This window comes from Haliotis rufescens, unplaced genomic scaffold (assembly GCF_023055435.1).
Source record: "Haliotis rufescens isolate VD_foot unplaced genomic scaffold, xgHalRufe1.0.p SCAF_14, whole genome shotgun sequence".
NCBI lineage: Eukaryota > Metazoa > Mollusca > Gastropoda > Lepetellida > Haliotidae > Haliotis > Haliotis rufescens.
This window is the reverse complement of record NW_025963824.1, coordinates 36,998,626-37,022,691: the sequence shown is the minus strand read 5'-3', so window position 1 is coordinate 37,022,691 and position 24,066 is coordinate 36,998,626. Positions and strand designations below refer to the sequence as shown.

General features: G+C 42.0%; 1 protein-coding gene across 3 annotated transcripts in view; it reads left to right on the top strand.

Moving 5' to 3' along the window:
- The window catches only part of LOC124113205, a 54,606-nt gene that overhangs the window by 16,834 nt on the left and 13,706 nt on the right, over positions 1–24,066 (top strand). For 2 of the 3 annotated variants that reach the window (XM_048395389.1, XM_048395388.1), the window contains 14 exons: positions 3,961–4,051; positions 5,648–5,911; positions 7,149–7,424; positions 8,336–8,611; positions 9,523–9,798; positions 10,709–10,984; positions 11,894–12,169; positions 14,150–14,323; positions 17,631–17,828; positions 18,907–19,098; positions 19,357–19,530; positions 20,630–20,827; positions 22,378–22,569; positions 23,656–23,844. In XM_048395389.1, coding sequence (XP_048251346.1) covers positions 3,982–4,051; positions 5,648–5,911; positions 7,149–7,424; positions 8,336–8,611; positions 9,523–9,798; positions 10,709–10,984; positions 11,894–12,169; positions 14,150–14,323; positions 17,631–17,828; positions 18,907–19,098; positions 19,357–19,530; positions 20,630–20,827; positions 22,378–22,569; positions 23,656–23,844 — 3,031 coding nt within the window. In that variant the 5' untranslated portion in view covers positions 3,961–3,981. The remainder of the gene's footprint in view (positions 1–3,960; positions 4,052–5,647; positions 5,912–7,148; positions 7,425–8,335; positions 8,612–9,522; positions 9,799–10,708; positions 10,985–11,893; positions 12,170–14,149; positions 14,324–17,630; positions 17,829–18,906; positions 19,099–19,356; positions 19,531–20,629; positions 20,828–22,377; positions 22,570–23,655; positions 23,845–24,066) is intronic. The other variant, XM_048395390.1, reaches the window with a different exon arrangement.

Genomic DNA, 24,066 nt, shown 5'->3' with positions numbered 1-24,066 from the left:
AGAGCGGCATGACAGAATGTTCTGGGTGTCAGAACTAAATGACAGAATGTTCTGGGTGTCAGAGCGACATCACAGAATGTTCTGGGTGTCAGAGCTAAATGACAGAATGTTCTGGGTGTCAGAGCTAAATGACAGAATGTTCTGGGTGTCAGAGCGACATGACAGAATATTCTGGTTGTCAGAGCTAAATGACAGAATGTTCTGGGTGTCAGAACGGCATGGCAGAATGTTCTGGGTGTCAGAGCGACATCACAGAATGTTCTGGGTGTCAGAGGGACATGACAGAATGTTCTGGGTGTCAGAGCGACATCACAGAATGTTCTGGGTGTCAGAGCGACATCACAGAATGTTCTGGGTGTCAGAGCGACATCACAGAATGTTCTGGGTGTCAGAGCGACATCACAGAATGTTCTGGGTGTCAGAGGGACATCACAGAATGTTCTGGGTGTCAGAGCGACATCACAGAATGTTCTGGGTGTCAGAGCTAAATGACAGAATGTTCTGGGTGTCAGAGCGGCATGACAGAATGTTCTGGGTGTCAGAGCGGCAGGGCAGAATGTTCTGGGTGTCAGAGCGGCATGACAGAATGTTCTGGGTGTCAGAGCGACATCACAGAATGTTCTGGGTGTCAGAGGGACATGACAGAATGTTCTGGGTGTCAGAGCGACATGACAGAATGTTGTGGGTGTCAGAGCGGCATGACAGAATGTTCTGGGTGTCAGAGCGACATGACAGAATGTTCTGGGTGTCAGAGCGACATGACAGAATGTTCTGGATATCAGAGCTAAATGGCAGAATGTTTTGGGTGTCAGAGCGGCATGACAGAATGTTCTGGGTGTCAGAGCTAAATGACAGAATGTTCTGGGTGTCAGAGCTAAATGACAGAATGTTCTGGGTGTTAGAGCGGCATGACAAAATGTTCTGGGTGTCAGAGGGACATGACAGAATGTTCTGGGTGTCAGAGCTAAATGACAGAATGTTCTGGGTGTTTGAGCGGCATGACAGAATGTTCTGGGTGTCAGAGCGGCATGACAGAATGTTCTGGGTGTCAGAGCTAAATGACAGAATGTTCTGGGTGTTAGAGCGGCATGACAGAATGTTCTGGGTGTCAGAGGGACATGACAGCATATTCAGGGTGTCAGAGCGACATCACAGAATGTTCTGGGTGTCAGAGCGGGATGGCAGAATGTTCTGGGTGTCAGAGCGACATCACAGAATGTTCTGGGTGTCAGAGCGACATGACAGAATGTTCTGGGTGTCAGAGCGACATGACAGAATGTTCTGGGTGTCAGAGCGAGTGGTGACACTCTAACAAATAGTCGTGATTCTCTATCAAAAAGTGATGGTATTCCGTCAAATAGTGATGGTAGTCCTTCAAATAGTCGTGATAGTCTATCAAGTAGTGATGGTACTCCGTCAAATAGTGATGGTACTCCGTCAAATAGTGATGGTACTCCGTCAAATAATGATGATGCTGGGATATGGGCCTCATCTTTAGCCAAACGGAACACAAAATATACAAATAGACACAGAAAGGGTTTTGAGTGTTATTCAAATGCAAAATGAGAAATATGAATACGACAACAGTCACTCCCGACAATGAGGATAGAATCAACCGATCCATGGCCTGCTCTGTTGTAGCAAGCTCACCGAAGGAATCGGCCGCGCTTCATGTAATTCCACCGTGAATGGTAAACGGCGCTTTGAACGTCATTCCAGTTAAATCACGGCGAGTCAGCTTCATGTGGTGGGAAAGCCCGCAGTGATGCTCGTCAGGCAATAAACACCTACTTCTTATGCAAATTGTTTGAATGGCGGGTGCAACCGGTAAGGTAGGACATGTTTACCCTTTTTGCAAACAAGGTGTCATTACTGATTTTCAGTGGTCAATTCATATAATTTCCACAGCTATTTGCCCTTAACGATAAGTGGAATCTGTTCATGCAGAACATCTAGGCTGGTTGTTCTCTTGCTTTGACAATTGATATCTGAGATGTATACCAGTTGAGTGACGCCCAGCACTGGTATGGTCTGACAAAACCAGGGTCACATATTTCTGGGAATTGACGACAGGACAACCTGTTCCCCGAGTCCTCTCCACCCCCTACAGGTCTGTGTAGAAGTAACAGGGATTGTTTGTTTGCTGTGCTCTCACTGGTATTAGGTGCACTTGACTCCGAGGGGTAGGGCTTGCCAGCTTACCAACCTCCAACGCACTGGCGGTGTGTGACTTGTTACTGTGAGTACTGCAGGGTGCCTATGCCGCTTCAGATTTATTCTAGCGGTTTTGTCACATTCAGCGTCTCCACCCGAGCGGTAATAGTGTTGGTGTTCTCTCTCTTTAAGTCTACACTTTGACAGTCTGACCCCATGACAGACCCCGAGCCCTGTGAATATTTGCTGAATGCGGCCTAAAAGCATACTCACTCACTCACTCACTCATGACATTTTATCACATCCCGACAGGAACTATGTCAATATCAAATAATACACAACTGCAAAACTTCTTATTTCATGAGTTAACTGGACTTCTATTGTTCTTCTTTACAGTGTACACCTGACTCATTGAGTTACTGAAAGTCCCCCTATAAGGTCGCGTTTTCCCCGTAAGTTATACTTAGTAAAGAGTGAAGATTGCCGGTAAACATATCCGGATTGACAAATACCAATTTGTCTTGAAAAGGTAACCACCAAGCGTTCATTATAACGCTGCTTAGGCCCGAATCGAGCCTTACATGACTGGGCTATTTTAATGAGTGAGTGAGTGAGTTTGGTTTTACGCCGCTTTGAGCAATATTCCAGTAATATCACGGCGGGGGACACCAGAAATGGGCTTCACACATTGTACCAATGTCGGGAATTGAGCCCGGGTCTTCGGCGCGACGAGCGAACGCTTTAACCACTAGGCTACCCGACCGCCCGGGCTAATTTAGATGTCACTTGTTTTTTAAACTGGTACACTGAGCAAAAAAGCCTAGTGAAGTCTACTTACTTAATTAGTAACAGCGGCCAGAAGGTTAGTAAACTGTGAATTTACTCTCCTGCCTGTAGATTTGTGCGAAGATGCTGAAGATTAGTCATTAAATTATACCCTACTTAAACCACACTGTGTAACACTTACAAGACATGTTTAGACATGTGTTTCAATCCGGTATGCACATTTGGTGTGTTCTATTTAAACACGTTCAGGGTTTATACAAATGAAATGAGCTATCGCCTCAGAGCCTAGACACCACCTAAACACAACATCCTCATAATCCAAACATGTTTAGAATTTGAACACCTTAAAAACATGTTTACATTGAAATACCTTTAAACCTATTAATAATTTAGACATGTTCAATAAAGTGCATCTCATCAGGCTATAAGTCAAATATTGATGAGATTATATTATATATTAAAATTAAATGTGCCAATCAGATCCACAAGCTCTAGCATTACACATATACCACCATGTTTGTTTTTGTTTTACGCCACACTCAGGTCTTCAGCAACTCATGCTTGCCATAAAAGGGGACGATGCTTGAAAGAGGCGACTAACGGGATCGGGTGGTCAGGCTCGCTGATTTGGTGGATGCATGTCATCGATCCCAATTGCGTGGATAGATGCTCATGATGTCAGTGATGACTACTAGCACAGGTGCTGATCATGATCACTGTTCCAAAAAATAGCAGCTGTTGCACAGAGCACCATCAATGTGTGTTGATTTTACTGACGCTTCACTGACTACTAGCACAGGTTCCGCTCTGTTTACACTGAGCCGTAATACTTTCTTTGAAAATATGTCCACTTTTTTGTGGCAGTATTATGTTGCTGTTGTTGTAGGGTAGCCCAGTGGTAGTTAAAGTGTTACTCGTCATTCCATCAGGCTGAAGTCTGGGTTTAAATCCCTTCGTGGTACAACGTCCGGACACTTTCGAAGCGGCCAACTGACCCAGAGTTATATTTGTATGTTGCAGGTTCTCAGCTAAGAACCAAGAATGATCGGACGTGTCCTTTTGTTCTGTCTGTGTATACTGGCGTGTCACATTGACTTGTCTCACCAACAAGGTAGGTCAACATGAAGGTGAGGTGAGGTGAGGTGAGGTGAGGTGAAATGGGGTTTAACGTCGCGTCCAAGATTATTGCACTTATATAGCGACGTGCATGTAAACGTGTGTGTGTTTGTGTGGCTGCTTGCACTAGCCCGGACTGATGCCGATTTATAGTGCTAGCCCACTGAGATACCATGCCGCAGTTTAACATGAGTACCCCACTCAGACACAGCATACTAACTCCGAGCTGACCAGTCCTTGTTTTAACGCCTTAATGCCGAGCGCGAGACAGGGTAACAACAAGTACCATCTTTTTACGTCTTTTGGTATGACGCGGTCGGGGATCGAACCCCGGACCTTCCGCTCTCCGGGCGGACGCTCTACCTCTAGACCACGGAGGCGGTCAACATGAAGGAGAATAGCATATATTCATCTAGCAAAGTAAGATTCTCTGTCATTTGTATGAACGACCAAATACGGGCGTGTCTTAATATCAAGACTGTCTCCTTGAACTAGCGGATAGAGCGTCTGTCCGTAGAGCGGAAGGTTGGTGGTTCGATCCCGGTTGCGTCATACCAAACCGTGTTAAAAGATGGTACCTATTGTTACCCTGCCTGGCACTCGGCATTACGGGGATAGGACAGCTAGGTCACCTCGAAGACAGTGTACGGTATCTGAGTTGAGTATCCATACTAAACTGCGACATTTTGGGCGAGCAATATAAAACATACATAGATGGATGGCACAGTACAAAAGATCTCTCTCAACTCCCTCTCTACTTCACTCTTTCTATATCACTATGGCTCATATAAATATATGTATGAAAATAAATATTATACACACTACGTCTGGCTGTCTATTCTACGCTCCCCCAGCATTGCAAATCAATTTCTGTCACGTGTCGATTCTCAAATTAGTGTGAAACCAACAACCAACCATCAAATAGTATACAATCAACAAATAACTATTGTATTATAGTCAGTGAGTGATTATGGTTTTACGCCGCTTTTAGCAATATCCCAGCAATATCACGGCGAGGGACACCAGAAATTGGCTTCACACATTGTACCCATGTCGGGAAGCGAACCCGGGTCTTCGGCGTGACGAGCGAACTGTTGTATTATAAAGTGAACTAGGTTTACAAATCATTACATATTACTGCACAACAATCGCGGTACACAATAGTGGTAGAACAATATTCAATGGCAATAAATAATATGATAGCAGTGGTCAGTATCAAATACAATAACAGTGGTGAAAGCAAAAGTCAGTGAAACTGAAACAGAAACAATGTAATACTCGGACTCTCTCTCTCTCTCTCTCTCTCTCTCTCTCTCTCTCTCTCTCTCTCTCTCTCTCTCTCTCTCACACACACACACACACACACACACTCTCTCTCTCTTTTCTTTTTTTGTCTTTCTCTCTCTCTCTTTCTCTCTCTCACTCACAAACACACACAGTCACACACACACACACACACACACACACACACACACACACACACACACACACCTATTATGTGGGAGAAAAGTCCGATATCATGCAGGTCTTAGGCATTTACCTGCTAACTCATATTATAACTCTAACTTTCCTATGTTTCGGTTGTGGCCAGTGTTTCTCCTGGAACTCCAGAACGCAACTGCGGCTGTAGGTAGCACCACCTACTTCCAGGCCGCTGTTCTCGGCACCATCACTGGACAGGGTAATTGGTCCAGAAATGGTGTCCCGATTGTCCATCAACCTGGCAAGTATAACATCCTGACCGCTGGTATATTTCGACAGCTTTTCATCACAAACACCGCCCTCTCAGATGCAGGAACTATCAGCTTCAGGATAAATGGAGAAGCGTCATCAGCTCAGCTTACTGTTTTACAAGGTACATCATTTTTCTTTTTTTTCTTCAAGTATATCATTTTAGTTTATCATACCAAAATAGCTTCCACTGGACTTATGACATGGGATGATAACTCCTTACAACACTCATCCCTCTGCCGCTGAAAGTGGTTAGCTGTATCTTCTGGACTCAATACACTGTTTCTTTGTTTCTTTGTTTCTTTGTTTAACGCCGCACTCAGCAATATTCCAGTTGTATGACGGCGGTCTGTAAATAATCGATTCTGAATCAGACAATCGAGTTTCTGAGTGAGTGAGTGAGTGAGTATGGTTTTACGCCGCTTTTAGCAATATACCAGCAATATCACGGCGGGGGACACCAGAAATGGGCTTCACACATTGTACCCATGTCGGGAATCTAACCCGGGTCTTTGGCGTGACGAGCGAACGCTTTAACCACTAGGCTACCCGACCGCCCCTCGAGTTTCTGACACCGATGAGCATCGATCTACGCACTTAGGATACGACATACACCACCCTAGTCAGCGACCTTGACCACCCGATCCCATGAGTTGCCTCTTTCGGCATGCATGGGCTGCTGAATGACCTATTCCAGCCCGGGATATTCACGCGTCCTGAAAAATTAATTTTTTTAAACATTGCTTTTTACTGTTTACAAAATGAAAAGGTTGGAAGAACGATTTTGAAAGATAGAGAAAATCTCACCTTTGTGTCATTTGGTAACAAATATACCAATACTCGTTAAGCCTTGGAGTTTCCAACTTTGATCGACTCCTGTTGATATTGTAATATTAAAAGACACAAAGGTGGGATCATCTTACAGCTTAAAATCACAAATGCCTTTGATACTTGACATTTGATTTTCAGTGTTAGAAAGGATGACTGAAAATAAATGAATAAACATAAATAAAATAATAAATTTGAGAAAAATAAAAATAATAAGATAAATATTAAATAATAAGACAATACGTTTCAGTACGTTAACATTTCTGTTGGGCCAGCTGTAACATATCCATATACTGTTTAAAAAAAACTGAAAGGTTTTACTGTTTGTTTTCATCATTTTCATATCAATTGTCTATTATTGTTTTTTTTATGTTTACATAATTATTGCCACATTTTCAAGAGAAGGTATTCAAAGATTATATCATTATTGCCATATATGTAAAAAAAAAGGGTATTCGTTGTTTATGTCGGTATTGTCATATTTTTTAGACAATGTATTTAATTGTTTATGTCATTTTTACATTATTTTCAAGGCGCCATAAGTATTGTAAGTGGACCAACCGCCCAGACAGTCAATACTGGGAGTACTGTCATCCTACAGGCCACCTTATCTCAGAGTAACATCCAAACAGGACAGTGGTATAAGAACGGGGCGGTATTGACGACCAACGCTCGCATACAGACGTTTGTGAATGGGCAATCTCAGATTCTGAGCATATCAAATGTCCAGACTTCGGATGGGGCCACGTATGAATACAGAATTAATGGACTATCCACAAGCGCACTTCTCACAGTTAATGTTCCAATAGGTGGGTAAATGAAAACAAAGCGTTGCCACGGTGTTACACGACTCATGTATACGAACAAATAAGGTATTTATTGCCATATTTTCAAGACAAGGTATTCAATGTTTATATCATTATTGCCATATTTGCAAGATAAAGTATTCAATGTTTAAAACAATATTGCCATATTTATAAGGTAAGATATTGAATGTTTTTATCATTATTGCCAGCATATCAAGAAGAGGTATTCAATGTTTATATCATTATTGCCATATTTTCAAGATAAGATATTCAAAAGTTCATAACGATATTGCCATATTTGTAAGATAAGGTATTCAATGTTTATGTCACTATTGCCATAATTTCAAGATAAGGAATTCAATGTCTATATCAATATTGCCATATTTGTAAGATAAGGTATTGGATGTATAGAATATAAATTTATTGCCATAATTTCAAAATAAGGAATTCAATGTTTATATCATTATTGCCATATTCTTAAGTGAAGGTATTCAATGTTTATATCATTATTGCCATAATTTCAAGATAAGGAATTCAATGTTTATATCAATGTTGCTATATTTGTAAAATGAGGTTTTCGATGTTTAAATAATTATTGCCGTATTTTCAAGATAAGGTATTCAATGATTATGTCATTATTGTCATATTTTTAACACTAGGTATTCATTGTTTATGTCACTATTGCTTTATTTTCAAGATAAGGTATTCAATGTTTATGTCACTATTGCCGTATTTGTACCATAAGGTATTCAATGATTATATCATTATTGCCATATTTTGAAAAAAAGGTATTCAATGTTTATTTCATTATTGCCATATTTGTAAACTAAGGTATGTGTTGTTTATGTCGGTATTGTCATATTGTTTAGACAATGTATTTCATTGTTTATGTCATTTTTTCCATTATTTTCAAGGCGCCGTAAGTATTGTAAGTGGACCAACCGCCCAGACAGTCAATACTGGGAGTACTGTCACCCTACAGGCCACCTTATCTCAGAGTAACATCCAAACAGGACAGTGGTATAAGAACGGGGCGGTATTGACGACCAACGCTCGCATACAGACGTTTGTGAATGGGCAATCTCAGATTCTGAGAATATCAAATGTCCAGACTTCGGATGGGGCCACGTATGAATACAGAGTTAATGGACTATCCACAAGCGCACTTCTCACAGTTAATGTTCCAATAGGTGGGTAAATGAAAACAAAGCGTTGCCACGGTGTTACTCGACTCATGTATACGAACAAATAAGGTATTTATTGCCATATTTTCAAGACAAGGTATTCAATGTTTATATCATTATTGCCATATTTGCAAGATAAAGTATTCAATGTTTAAAACAATATTGCCATATTTATAAGGTAAGATATTGAATGTTTTTATCATTATTGCCAGCATATCAAGAGGAGGTATTCAATGTTTATATCATTATTGCCATATTTTCAAGATAAGATATTCAAAAGTTCATAACGATATTGCCATATTTGTAAGATAAGGTATTCAATGTTTATGTCACTATTGCCATAATTTCAAGATAAGGAATTCAATGTCTATATCAATATTGCCATATTTGTAAGATAAGGTATTGGATGTATAGAATATAAATTTATTGCCATAATTTCAAAATAAGGAATTCAATGTTTATATCATTATTGCCATATTCTTAAGTGAAGGTATTCAATGTTTATATCATTATTGCCATAATTTCAAGATAAGGAATTCAATGTTTATATCAATGTTGCTATATTTGTAAAATGAGGTTTTCGATGTTTAAATAATTATTGCCATATTTTCAAGATAAGGTATTCAATGATTATGTCATTATTGTCATATTTTTAACACTAGGTATTCATTGTTTATGTCACTATTGCTTTATTTTCAAGATAAGGTATTCAATGTTTATGTCACTATTGCCGTATTTGTACCATAAGGTATTCAATGATTATATCATTATTGCCATATTTTGAAAAAAAGGTATTCAATGTTTATTTCATTATTGCCATATTTGTAAACTAAGGTATGTGTTGTTTATGTCGGTATTGTCATATTTTTTAGACAATGTATTTCATTGTTTATGTCATTTTTTCCATTATTTTCAAGGCGCCGTAAGTATTGTAAGTGGACCAACCGCCCAGACAGTCAATACTGGGAGTACTGTCATCCTACAGGCCACCTTATCTCAGAGTAACATCCAAACAGGACAGTGGTATAAGAACGGGGCGGTATTGACGACAAACGCTCGCATACAGACGTTTGTGAATGGGCAATCTCAGATTCTGAGAATATCAAATGTCCAGACTTCGGATGGGGCCACGTATGAATACAGAGTTAATGGACTATCCACAAGCGCACTTCTCACAGTTAATGTTCCAATAGGTGGGTAAATGAAAACAAAGCGTTGCCACGGTGTTACACGACTCATTTATACGAACAAATAAGGTATTTATTGCCATATTTTCAAGACAAGGTATTCAATGTTTATATCATTATTGCCATATTTGCAAGATAAAGTATTCAATGTTTATAACAATATTGCCATATTTATAAGATAAGATATTGACTGTTTATATCATTATTGCCAGCATTTCAAGAGGAGGTATTCAATGTTTATATCACTATTGCCATATTTTCAAGATAAGATATTCAATGTTCATAACGATATTGCCATATTTGTAAGATAAGGTATTCAATGTTTATGTCACTATTGCCATAATTTCAAGATAAGGAATTCAATGTCTAAATCAATATTGCCATATTTGTAAGATAAGGTATTGGATGTATAGAATAAAAAATTATTGCCATAATTTCAAAATAAGGAATTCAATGTTTATATCATTATTGCCATATTCTTAAGTGAAGGTATTCAATGTTTATATCATTATTGCCATAATTTCAAGATAAGGAATTCAATGTTTATATCAATGTTGCTATATTTGTAAAATGAGGTTTTCGATGTTTAAATAATTATTGCCATATTTTCAAGATAAGGTATTCAATGATTATATCATTATTGTCATATTTTCAACACTAGGTATTCATTGTTTATGTCACTATTGCTTTATTTTCAAGATAAGGTATTCAATGTTTATGTCACTATTGCCGTATTTGTAACATAAGGTATTCAATGATTATATCTTTATTGCCATATTTTGAAAAAAAGGTATTCAATGTTTATTTCATTATTGCCATATTTGTAAACTAAGGTATTTGTTGTTTATGTCGGTATTGTCATATTGTTTAGACAATGTATTTCATTGTTTATGTCATTTTTTCCATTATTTTCAAGGCGCCGTAAGTATTGTAAGTGGACCAACCGCCCAGACAGTCAATACTGGGAGTACTGTCATCCTACAGGCCACCTTATCTCAGAGTAACATCCAAACAGGACAGTGGTATAAGAACGGGGCGGTATTGACGACCAACGCTCGCATACAGACGTTTGTGAATGGGCAATCTCAGATTCTGAGTATATCAAATGTCCAGACTTCGGATGGGGCCACGTATGAATACAGAGTTAATGGACTATCCACAAGCGCACTTCTCACAGTTAATGTTCCAATAGGTGGGTAAATGAAAACAAAGCGTTGCCACGGTGTTACACGACTCATTTATACGAACAAATAAGGTATTTATTGCCATATTTTCAAGACAAGGTATTTAATGTTATACCATTATTGCCATATTTGCGAGATAAAGTATTCAATGTTTATAACAATATTGCCATATTTATAAGATAAGATATTGACTGTTTAAATCATTATTGCCAGCATTTCAAGAGGAGGTATTCAATGTTTATATCACTATTGCCATATTTTCAAGATAAGATATTCAATGTTCATAACGATATTGCCATATTTGTAAGATAAGGTATTCAATGTTTATGTCACTATTGCCATAATTTCAAGATAAGGAATTCAATGTCTAAATCAATATTGCCATATTTGTAAGATAAGGTATTGGATGTATAGAATAAAAAATTATTGCCATAATTTCAAAATAAGGAATTCAATGTTTATATCATTATTGCCATATTCTTAAGTGAAGGTATTCAATGTTTATATCATTATTGCCATAATTTCAAGATAAGGAATTCAATGTTTATATCAATGTTGCTATATTTGTAAAATGAGGTTTTCGATGTTTAAATAATTATTGCCATATTTTCAAGATAAGGTATTTAATGATTATATCATTATTGTCATATTTTTAACACTAGGTATTCATTGTTTATGTCACTATTGCTTTATTTTCAAGATAAGGTATTCAATGTTTATGTCACTATTGCCGTATTTGTACCATAAGGTATTCAATAATTATATCATTATTGCCATATTTTAAAAAAAAGGTATTCAATGTTTATTTCATTATTGCCATATTTGTAAACTAAGGTATTTGTTGTTTATGTCGGTATTGTCATATTTTTTAGACAATGTATTTCATTGTTTATGTCATTTTTTCCATTATTTTCAAGGCGCCGTAAGTATTGTAAGTGGACCAACCGCCCAGACAGTCAATACTGGGAATACTGTCATCCTACAGGCCACCTTATCTCAGAGTAACATCCAAACAGGACAGTGGTATAAGAACGGGGCGGTATTGACGACCAACGCTCGCATACAAACGTTTGTGAATGGGCAATCTCAGATTCTGAGCATATCAAATGTCCAGACTTCGGATGGGGCCACGTATGAATACAGAGTTAATGGACTATCCACAAGCGCACTTCTCTCAGTTAATGTTCCAATAGGTGGGTATATCAAGACAAAGCGTTGCCACGGCGTTACACGACTCATTTATACCAAAAAATAAGGTATTGACTTAAAAAAAACATCACCAGTGACTATATTTAGGGATCCAAGAATAAATGTGTATACCCCTATTGTTTCGCTCTATTTATTTTTAGAGCTCCAAACCGAAAGGCGTATATATTGTAACCTTTCTGTTTATTGTAATTAGGGTTTTAAGCTGGAGGCTTGAAGCCCTTTTTGTAATCATCCCATTTCATGTCTATTTTTTTTCTGTTTGTAATTTTTATTATTCCGCCGATGTACTGGCTCGATTCTGTTCAAAATCTGTATGAACATGTAGACAGTTGAGTTTTAGATACCACAAAAGGCCAAAGGGCGTAGGCTCAATGACCAAGGGTAGATAATTCAAAATCAGATAACTTTTTAGAGAGGATTTTGCTCTATTGCTCCAAAACCGCTGGCCCGATAACTTTAAAACTTTCATTTCTCCAATTCTTTAGGTGCTTAACATTAAATGTTCTTTGGTTTTGACCTTTGCTCGCGTGATTTGGAATCCATATTAGATTCAAGGTTTTCACATTATGTTATACTTTGTTTTGGGTAGATGTCTTCAAAATCCTTTTGTGTTTTTCGTTCATACTTGCGTTTGTACCTGGGTTTGTGTGAGCAATTTTGCTTGTGTTTGTGTATGCGTGCGTGCGTTTGTTGGCATGCGCGTTTTAGAGTGCATGCGTTTTTGTTTGCGTATGTTGCACGTGTATTTGTGTGTGTGCGTGCGTACGTTTGTATGTGCGTTCTGTGCGCGTTTCTGCGCGTGTGTGCGTGAGGGCATTTGTGCATGAGTGCATTTTTTGTAACGTTTAATCGTGCATTTATGGGTGCTTGTGTGTGTGTACTCTCTGTACGTACATTTGCGTGCGTCTGTGCGTGCGTAATTTTGTGTGAGCCTTTGTGTGTGCGTTTTTATACGTCGTGCATGCGTGCGTACTGTTGTTGGTACGTGCGTTTAAGTTTGGGTTTGTGCGTGCATGCATATTTGTTTGTGTATGTTTGTACATGCATTTCTTTAAGGTTTCACCATGCCTGTTTTTGTACCTGCGTTTGTGTGCGTACATTTGTTTGAGCGTTTTGGCGTGCGTTTATGGCTGCATTTGTGTATGTACATTTGTACGTGCGCTTGTTTGTGCGTAAATGAGTGCGTTTGGACGTGCGTGCTTGCGTCTGTTGAGCGTGCATTCTTGCATGAATGCGTTTGTGTGTGCGTTCGTGCATGCTTGTTTATCTACGATTTTGTGTTTGTTTACGCGTCCGTTTGTGTGTGCGTTTTTACTTGCGTTCGTGTCTGAAATCTAGGAGTGTCAATTTAGTACTTCATTTCTGTATAATCCAATGAAACTTACGGTAAAGGGTGGCAATTTGCGGGGAGGTAATTGTTGGATGACAATAGTTCCGTCAAAGTGTTATGTTCACTGCAGTGAAATTTTAAGTGTTACGTTCATAGCAGTGAAATGTCAAGTGTTATGTTCACTGCAACGAAATTATCACTTTTCTTAACTTCAGAAAACTCAATCTTCCACACTGAAGTACATGATAAACTGTGTCATCTTTTATGTCCACTGGGACCCGTGAAGAACCGGGGTAGAACAGGGCTTCAGCAACCCATGCTTGAACTAATATGTGACTTTGCTTGTCGTAAGAGGCGACTAACGGGATTGGGTGATCAGGCTCGCTGACTTGGTTGATGCATATCATCGATCCCAATTGCGTGGATGTCAATCACTGGATTGTCTGGTCCAGACTCGATTATTTACAGACCGCCGTCATAAAGCCGGAATATTGCTGAGTGCGGCGTTAAACAACAAACAAACAAACAAACAATCATTTTACGCCCAGTGGGATCTGTCTCGACAGTTACTTGACACTGATTGTTCTTTGGCATTTTATATAATAGTACGCATATTTTTTAAAATGTCCTATAGTCAATGGTGGATTCTCGCAGTGGACCGACTGGACTGGTCTACCTTGTGGCGTTGCCTGCGAAACAAGAACGGATGTGATACGGACGCGAACAAGAAGCTGCTCCAACCCAGCTCCCAGCAGTGGAGGACGCAACTGTACTGGGTCGTTTGTGGACGTTCTGTCTGCTTGCGTGGGTAGGTACGACCAGGGAGACCAAGGGAGGCCAGGGGAGACTAGTGGAGACTAGAGGAGTCAAGGGGAGACTAGGGGATTTCAGGGGGAGACCAGGGGAGTCAAGGGGAGTCCAGGGGTGACCAGGGGAGTCAAGGGGAGACAAGTGGAGTCAAGGGGAGATTAGTGGAGTCCAGGGGAGTCAAGGGGAGACTAGGGGAGTCCAGGGGAGTCCAGGGGAGTCCGTGGGAGACTAGTGGAGTCCAGGTGAGACAAGTGGAGTCCACGGGAGACTAGTGGAGTCCATGGGAGACCAGGGGAGTCCGTGGGAGACTAGTGGAGTCAAGGGGAGACCAAGGGAGTCCATGAGAGTCCAGGGGGAGACTAGTGGAGACTAGGGGGAGACTAGTGGATTCCTAGGGAGACCAGGGGAGACTCGGGGAGACCAGGGGAGTCCAGGAGAGTACAGGGGAGTCAAGGGGACTCCTGGGGAGACAAGGGGAGTCCAGGGGTGACAAGGGGAGTCCAGGAGAGACCAGGGGGTTCCAGGGGAGACCAGGGAGTCCAGGGGAGACTAGTGGAGACTAGTGGAGACCAGGGAAGACCAGGGGAGTCCAGGAGAGCCCAGGGGAGTCACGGGGACTCCTGGGGAGACTAGGGGAGACCAGGGGGAGACCAGGGAGTCCAGGGGAGACTTGTTGAGTCCAGGGGGGACTTGTTGAGTCCAGGGGAGTCCAGGGGAGTCCGGGGAGACCAGGGGAGACCAGGGGAGTCCAGGAGAGTCCAGAGGAGTCATGGGGATTCCTGGGGAGACTAGGGGATTCCAGGGGAGACCAGGGGAGACTAGTGGAGTCCATGGGAGTTACGGAGAGACCAGGGGACTCCAGGGGAGACCAGGGAGTCCGTGGGAGACCAGGGGGAGACTAGTGGAGACCAGGGAGTCCAGGGGAGACCAAGGGAGACTAGTGGAGTCCAGGGGAGACAAGTGGAGTCCATGGGAGACCACGGGAGTCCAGGGGAGTCTGGGGGAGACTAGTGGAGACCAGGGGAGACCAGGGGAGATTCAGAATCCAGGGGAAACTGGGGACTCTAGGGGAGACCATGGGAGTCCATGGGAGTCCAGATGAGTCCAGGGGAGACTAGTGGAAACCAGGGGAGACCAGGGGAGTCAAGAGGAGACTAGTGGCGACAAGGGGAGTCCAGGGGAGACTAGGGGAATCCAGGGGAAACTAGTGGAGACCAGGGGAGACTAGGGGAGACTAGGGGCGTCCAAGGGAGACTAGGGGAGACTAGCCGAGAGCAGGGGAGTCCAGGGGAGTCCAGGGGAGACTAGTGGAGTCCATGGGAGACCACGGGAGTCCAAAGGAGTCCAGGGGAGACTTATGGAGTCCAGGGGAGACTAGTGGAGACCAGGGGAGACCAGGGGAGTCCAGGGGAGTCTGGGGGAGATTAGTGGAGACCATGGGAGACCAGCGGAGCCCAGGGGAGTCCATGGGAGACCACGGGAGTCCAGAGAAGTCCAGGGGAGACTTATGGAGTCCAGGGGAGACTAGTGGAGACCAGGGGAGACCAGGGGAGCCCAGGAGAGTCCATGGGAGTCCAGAGGAGTCCAGGGGAGACTAGTGGAGTCCAGGGGAGACTAGTGGAGACCAGGGGAGTCCAGGGGAGTCCAGGGGAGCCCAGGGGTGACTAGTCGAGAGCAGGGGAGCCCAGGGGGATTCCAGGGGAGATGATGGTTAATAACTGCTGATTTAGTGACATTATATACAAAGACCTGACATGGTATACAATGACCTGACATGGTATACAAAGACCTGACATGGTATACAAAGACCTGACATGGTATACAAAGACCTGACATTGTATACAAAGACTTGACATGGTATACAAAGACCTGACATGGTATACAAAGACCTGACATGGTATACAAAGACCTGACATGGTATACAAAGACCTGACATGGTACACAAAGACCTGACATGGTACACAAAGACCTGACATGGTACACAAAGACCTGACATGGTATACAAAGACCTGACATGGTACACAAAGACCTGACATGGTATACAAAGACTTGACATGGTATACAAAGACCTGACATGGTATACCAAGACCTGACATGGTATACAAAGACTTGACATGGTATACAATGATCTGACATGGTATACAAAGACCTGACATGGTATACAAAGACCTGACATGGTATACAAAGACCTGACATTGTGTACAAAGACTTGACATGGTATACAATGATCTGACATGGTATACAAAGACCTGACATGGTATACAAAGACCTGACATGGTATACAAAGACTTGACATGGTATACAAAGACCTGACATGGTATACAAAGACCTGACATAGTATACAAAGACCTGACATGATACACAAAGACCTGACATGGTACACAAAGACCTAACATGGTATACAAAGACCTGACATGGTATACAAAGACCTGATATGGTATACCAAGACCTGACATGGTATACAAAGACTTGACCTGGTATACAAAGACCTGACATGGTATACAAAGACCTGACATGGTATACAAAGACCTGACATGGTATACAAAGACCTGACATGGTACACAAAGACCTGACATGGTACACAAAGACCTGACATGGTATACAAAGACCTGACATGGTATACAAAGACCTGACATGGTATACAAAGACCTGATATGGTATACCAAGACCTGACATGGTATACAAAGACTTGACCTGGTATACAAAGACCTGACATGGTATACAAAGACCTGACATGGTATACAAAGACCTGACATGGTATACAAAGACCTGACATGGTACACAAAGACCTGACATGGTACACAAAGACCTGACATGGTATACAAAGACCTGACATGGTATACAAAAACCTGACATGGTATACAAAGACTTGACATGGTATACAAAGACCTGACATGATATACAAAGACCTGACATGGTATACAAAGACCTGACATGGTATACAAAGACCTGACATGGTATACAAAGACCTGACATGGTATACAAGGACCTGACATGGTATACAATGATCTGACCTGGTATACAAAGACCTGACATGGTGCACAAAGACCTGACATGGTATACAATGATCTGACCTGGTATACAAAGACCTGACATGGTACACAAAGACCTGACATGGTATAGAAAGACCTGACCTGGTATACAGAGACCTGACATGGTATACAATGATCTGACCTGGTATACAAAGACCTGACATGGTGCACAAAGACCTGATATGGTATACAAAGACCTGACATGGTGCACAAAGACCTGACATGGTACACAAAGACCTGACTTGGTATACAGTTCTTCCAAACGCATTACAGGACCTGTAAACGGCGGGTTTTCCCTGTGGTCTGAATGGACTGACCCTTCCTGTGGCATCACCTGTGGCTCCACCAACGGTGTCATCAGGTCACGAACCAGAAGCTGCACAAACCCCGTTCCCAGTAATGGCGGACTGCCATGTTTTGGGGATGTAGTGCAGACGTCTGTCAAGACGTGTAGCTTCGCTGCTTGTCAAGGTGAGTGTTTTAGTGTAACATGTTGAGGGTCAAGGTCGATATTATTTCATTCTCTTCTCTTTATCCTTTCATTAATCAAATATTATTATTTTCGTCAACTCATATTTTCTTGAGTATGTATTTATTTTTATCCTACTGGCGTCATTCATTTTCCAAAGTTATCTTAATAAATGGTTTCCTATCAAAGAGTGTTGCATTACTTATGCTTCGCCTTACCAGTTTATCCCACATCTCCTGTGGTGAGCCTCGCCTTACTAGGTTATCCAGCCTCTCCTGTGGTAAGCCGCGCCTTACATGGTTTATCCACCTCTCCAGTGGCGAGCCTCGCCTTACCATGTTACCCCACCTCTCCAGTGTCGAGCATCGCTTTACAAGGTTATTCCACCTCACCTGTGCTAAGCCCCGCCTTACAGAGTTATTCAAACTCTCCCGTGGCGAGCCTCGCCTTACACGCTTATCCCACCTCTCCTGTGGATAGTCTCGCCTTACGAGGTTACCCCACCGCTCCTGTGGTGAACCTCGCCTTACTATGTTACCCCACCTCTTCTGTGGCGAGCCTCGCCATACTAGATCACCCCACCTCTCCTGTGGCGAGCCTCGCCTTACCATGTTACCCCACCTCTCCTGTGGCGAGCCTCGCCTTACTAAATTAGCCCACCTCTCCTGTGGCGAGCCGCGCCTTACAAGGTTATTCCACCTCTCCTGTGGCGAGCCTCGCCTTACAAGATTACCCAACCTCTCCTGTGGCGAGCCGCGCCTTACTAGAGTACTCCACCTCTCCTGTGGCGAGCCTCGCCTAACTACATTATTCCACCTCTCCTGTGGTGAGCCTCGCCTTACTAGATTATCCTACCTCTCCTGTGGCGAGCCGAGCGTTAAGGACTAGATTATCCCACCTCTCCTGTTGTTGATGTAGAATGTGAGTTGAACTAAACACCATGGAATGTATCTTTTATATGTGGAAAATGTACTTGTCTCGTTTACATCCTGAACATAAATTGCAGGATATGTGTGTTTCTTCAACAATAATGTTAATCAGTTTACTGGTTTCATGATGTAAATGTGGTCTTTTCGTCAGTGAATGGTGGACTAACAGCTTGGACTCAGTGGACCGATCCACCATGTGGCATCACGTGTGGACAACGATCAGATGTCATGCGGACACGCACCAGAAGCTGTTCTAACCCACTCCCCAGCAATGGAGGACGTGACTGCACGGGGTCTTTGGTGGAGGTTTTGCAGAAAACCTGTTTCTTCCCCGCTTGTGTTGGTACGATGCACCGTTATACACTGGCTGCTTACACAGTTTTTCTTTGTTTGTTTATTGTTTATAGCCTAACTAATACGTCGCAGCAATATTCCTGCTGTATGACTGAGGTCTGTGAAAAATCGAGTCGACAAACCAGTGATCGATACCTAAACGAGATCTTAGTAATTGTATATACTGTCGACAGTGGGCGGTGGCTTGAAATTTATGTGCAATCTCGACAGTTAATGGTGAGTTGATATTTGTGTATATTGTCGACAGTGAATGGTGGTTTGACGCCATGGTCCCAGTGGAGTGGACCACCTTGTGACTTGACCTGTGGAGCTAAGAACGATGTGGTGAGAACCAGAACCAGAAGCTGCACCAACCCTGCCCCAAGCAATGGCGGACTGAACTGCACCGGACCCTTCGTTGAAGTTAAAGCTTCGTGTGTCGGTAAGTTGAGCGAGAGTGTTGGGCTAAATGCCGCTGTAGTAGTGCGTTTGCTGTGTGTTACGTCCATCTGAAAAGTAGTTTGTTATATCAGGAGTTATCAGTTTACTGCGGGAGGAACTCATTGGACACACGTCAAAGGCGTCAATATAGTGAGTGTGTGAGTTGGGTTAAATGCTGCTTTTAACAATATTCCAGTTATATCGCGGCTTGTCAGCTTAATGTGGGAGGAAAGCCCCAAGTGATGCAGGTCTCACACGTTTACAACTTCGTTGAAACCCACGAGGACGGGTATGGTGCTGACAAACCTAGAAACATAATCGGGGCGAGCCGGGATTCGAACCCACAATCATAGGTTTCTGGCGTGCCCAAGGGACGCAACTCTGCACAGCGAAGGGCAGCGTTTTAGACGAATGGGCCACCCGTGCCCTCTTAGTGCTGACAGAAGGTGATTCTTGGATTCGAACTCGGATTGGATGCATTTCTAAAATAATGTATAAACAATGTGGTCTTGTACGACATTAGCGAACCAGAAGGTTCAACGGTCTTCCTGCCATGAGTATGGTATGGTAGTGTTGAAGTTTTTGCTGATATCAATACTCTGTCTTACACTTTCTCCGTGTGTCGTATGTTCAACCGATTCTGTAAACTTGAGAGCTGGTTCTGGTGCTGACAAACCACAACGATTTCGAAATCACCATTGTTGCACTGATCTTGTGGAGACTCGGCGTTGTGTTGGAACACACCAACCAGTAGGTGCTGGAGATTATTTTGCAACTGGAGTGGAACGTAACGTGCATCCTCTTGTGTCGTACTTACACCGACCACTAGTTGCAAAGATACTTGCTTCTTTTTTTGTATGCTATAGAATCAAGGCTTATGTAACATGAACAGGTATATACAAAATGTACTATTCAAATGAAGTTCAAGAACACCTGATGTTTTCTTATGTCTATGGCCATGAAACATTAACTGTATAGTCATATGAAATATCGGGTGTTCCTTAACCTCTTTTGAGTGATATTTTTGGATGCAGCTTTCTTTATCGTAAGCATCCATGCAATAACAAAGCCCTTTCATACGTCAATAAATATATTTCCAGTCCCTGTCAATGGAGGATTCACTCAGTGGACGCAGTGGACTAACCCTTTCTGTGGCATCACCTGTGGCTCCACCAGCAGTGTGTTGAGGTCAAGGACCAGAAGCTGCACCAACCCCATCCCCACTAATGGCGGCCTACAGTGCTCCGGGGATAGTGTTGAAACATTTGTCAAGACGTGTGTCTTCCCAGGGTGCCCGGGTGAGTTTGTGTATTTCATAGGGACAAACCACTTGACACTTCTTGTTACAAAAAGAATAGTGGAAAACATTATTTCTATCAGGTGGCACGCTGGATGTCGTGACAATATACCTGGAAGCAGTGGCACAAAAAGACCAAGACACCAAATGCCCCTTCTTATCAGATAAAGAAAATACTTCTACCATTTTACTGAAGATTGTATGACGACAGCCATGTTTATCATTTAAGATTTGTTTGCGTTCATCTGAATTCATCTGAATCATGATTACATGTATGTTTCGGCCTTCGTGGCAATCAAACTCGGTGTCCCTGTCCCCAGATAAAGTGTGCAGCGTTGTGTTTTGTTCTTAATTGTGAACATATTGGACTTTATCATATAATGGGTAGGTTTCTCGGCAGGATAAAGCCAACGGATAAAAACGATATCCGTTGGGGTCACATGCGGATAGTGATGCAAATATCAAAGGTCAAGTAGGGACTACTTTCACTGTTTATAAAAAAACATGGCATCGCCCTCGTTATTCGGCGATCGAGTCGGGAATCAGGATACTACTGGGATAAATGCTATCATTATCAAAAGAGCAGTCTAATATACTGAAAATCAGTGTCTAACTGTGACGTAGCTAAGGAATGTTTTATGTTTTGGCATTTGGCATTTTTTATGTTTATTAGGAATAAACACTATGTATTTAGCTCGCCAAGGCTCGCTAAATACAATATTTATATTTACCATCCCCAAACACACTCGCGTGATAACCTCTATGTACACTCGAAAGCAAGCACATTTTACAATTAGACTCCTTGAAGACAGCAAACTTGTTATTTATTTTTTGTTTTAATTCATCTGCCTTGATGTAAATCATACTCACGGTGCCCCGGTCTGTTGAAACGAATAAGGATGGGTTCGAATGCTGGTTCGATTATATTTCTCGGTTTGTCAGCACCATACCCGTGCTCATGGGTTTCACCGAAATCATAAAGGTCTGAGACCTACATCACTTTCGGCTTTCGGCCCACATTTAGCTGACATACCGCGATATAACTGTAATACTTTTAAAAGCGGCGTTAAACCCAACTCACTCACTCACTGATAAGAATGAAACATGTTGGAGAACGTATTCATTGTTGTGTGTTGTATTTGATTTAAGTATATTGGACTGTACTCTCGAATTGCTTTTACTTTTGTACAAAAACAACATAAGATGCATTAAATCATTAGAATATACTTACAGATTCGACAGAGCATACACAAAAGCATACATATTACACAGATGGACCTATAAGTTTCCTATCTCGGATTATAATCCTAATTTGACAATGTCACTGCGACATGATGCTGGTCAGAAGGTAGTGGGGAACAGATAATGTACTCTAATCCACATGATTTAAATAACAATAAACATCTTTCTTATTTGCATAGTGGACGGTGGCCTGACCTACAATAATACTCTGAAGCAAGCAGTATGTTTGTCATTGTCTAGTGGACGGGGGCCTGACCCACAATTATTCTCAGAACGTTTCTATACAAACAACATGTTTGTCATGTCTAGTGAACGGTGGCCTGACGCTCTGGACACAGTGGACTAATCCACCTTGCGGCATCAGTTGTGGAACAAGAACTGACTTGACACGAACACGGACCAGGAGCTGCACCATCCCTCCTCCCAGCAATGGAGGACAAGGCTGCACTGGTCTTTTAGTTGAGGTCGAACCGAGAAACTGTGACTTTGCTGCTTGCACTGGTTCGTTTGTTTGTTTGTTTGTGTTTAACGAAAAAGATTACGAAACATCCTTGCTTGATGTATACCATATTCACTGAAAAAGCCGGTTGTTGGCAAAAGAAAGAGACAGAACTTCTTAAAACGATTTTCCACAAGGTTTGTTTGTTTGTGTTAAACGCTGCACTCAGCAATCGAGCATGACGGCGGTCTGTAAATAATCAGGTCTGGTCCAAACAATCCAGGGATTGGCATTATGAGCATCGATGTAATCAATTGAGATATGATGACATCCCGTTAGTCGCTTCTTACGACATGTGTGCTGAAGATTGGCGCTTTTGTTAGTTCGTGAATGGTGATGCTGGGTCTCCTCCTAATGTATCCCGTTATTCGTTCAAAGTTTCTAATGTAAGTTTAATCAAGTTAATTTCAGTAGACATGCTTGTCATAGGTGAGGGGGCGTGGATGGGGTGCATCCTCCCTCGAACATCTTGTATCATCACTTTCATCACATCCTTAGGCTGTAGGGATTCGGACAATGGACTCTAATGACTCTTATGATTATGGAAAGGTTTTTGTCTTTGTTGCATCATTTACATTTGCACGGTAGCGCAGTGATATATTTGGCTAATAACATCATTTCATCATTAATCACAAGTTCCGCATGACGTCTGTTTGGACCAACGATATTTGCATTGACATATTTTCTTTAAAATCGTTAAATTGGATGATTCCTCTTTAAAAGGTGGGGCGGATGAGTATCCTGGTGATAAGAGCGTTCGCTTGTCACGCCGAAGATTCGGGTTCGATTCCCGACATTGGTACAATGTGTGTCCCCCACCGTGATATTGCTGGAAAATTGCTAAGAGCGGCATACATCCATACTCACTCACTCATTGTAAAATGTACCATCTGGATTATTGGAGATCTACAACGAAAACAAAGTTAAGGACAACCCAATTCTTTCATATAACTGTAGTGGCATGGCAGATTTACTGTAGTCATATGAAAGTATCGGGTGTTCCTTAAATCTTTTGAGTTGTATGTACACGTATTACAACGAAAGGTAAACCAACTTTGTAGTAAATAGCTTCTGCATGTACTTCCTAGTGAACGGCGGCTTCACACTGTGGACTCAGTGGACCAACCCACCGTGCGGCATCACCTGTGGAAGAAGGACTGAAATACGCACACGAACCAGAAGCTGCACCAACCCTGCCCCCAGCAATGGAGGGACACCCTGTTCCGGTCCTATCATAGATATTTTGCCAAAAAGCTGTGATTTCACTCCTTGTGTTGGTAAGTGATGTAAGAAGATAACTCACAAGATTATGCCAAACTGTTATAACATTAAATGACTAATGACAACATAAAGGGTATTGTTCGTATTGACAATTATGCCATGTTCCGTTTGACATGTAAATCAATTTACACTTTTAAGATCACATATCTTCGAACAGTGTGTATATCTTATGGCTATGGTAGAGACATGACTGTTGTCCAACAGTTTCAGTAAATGCT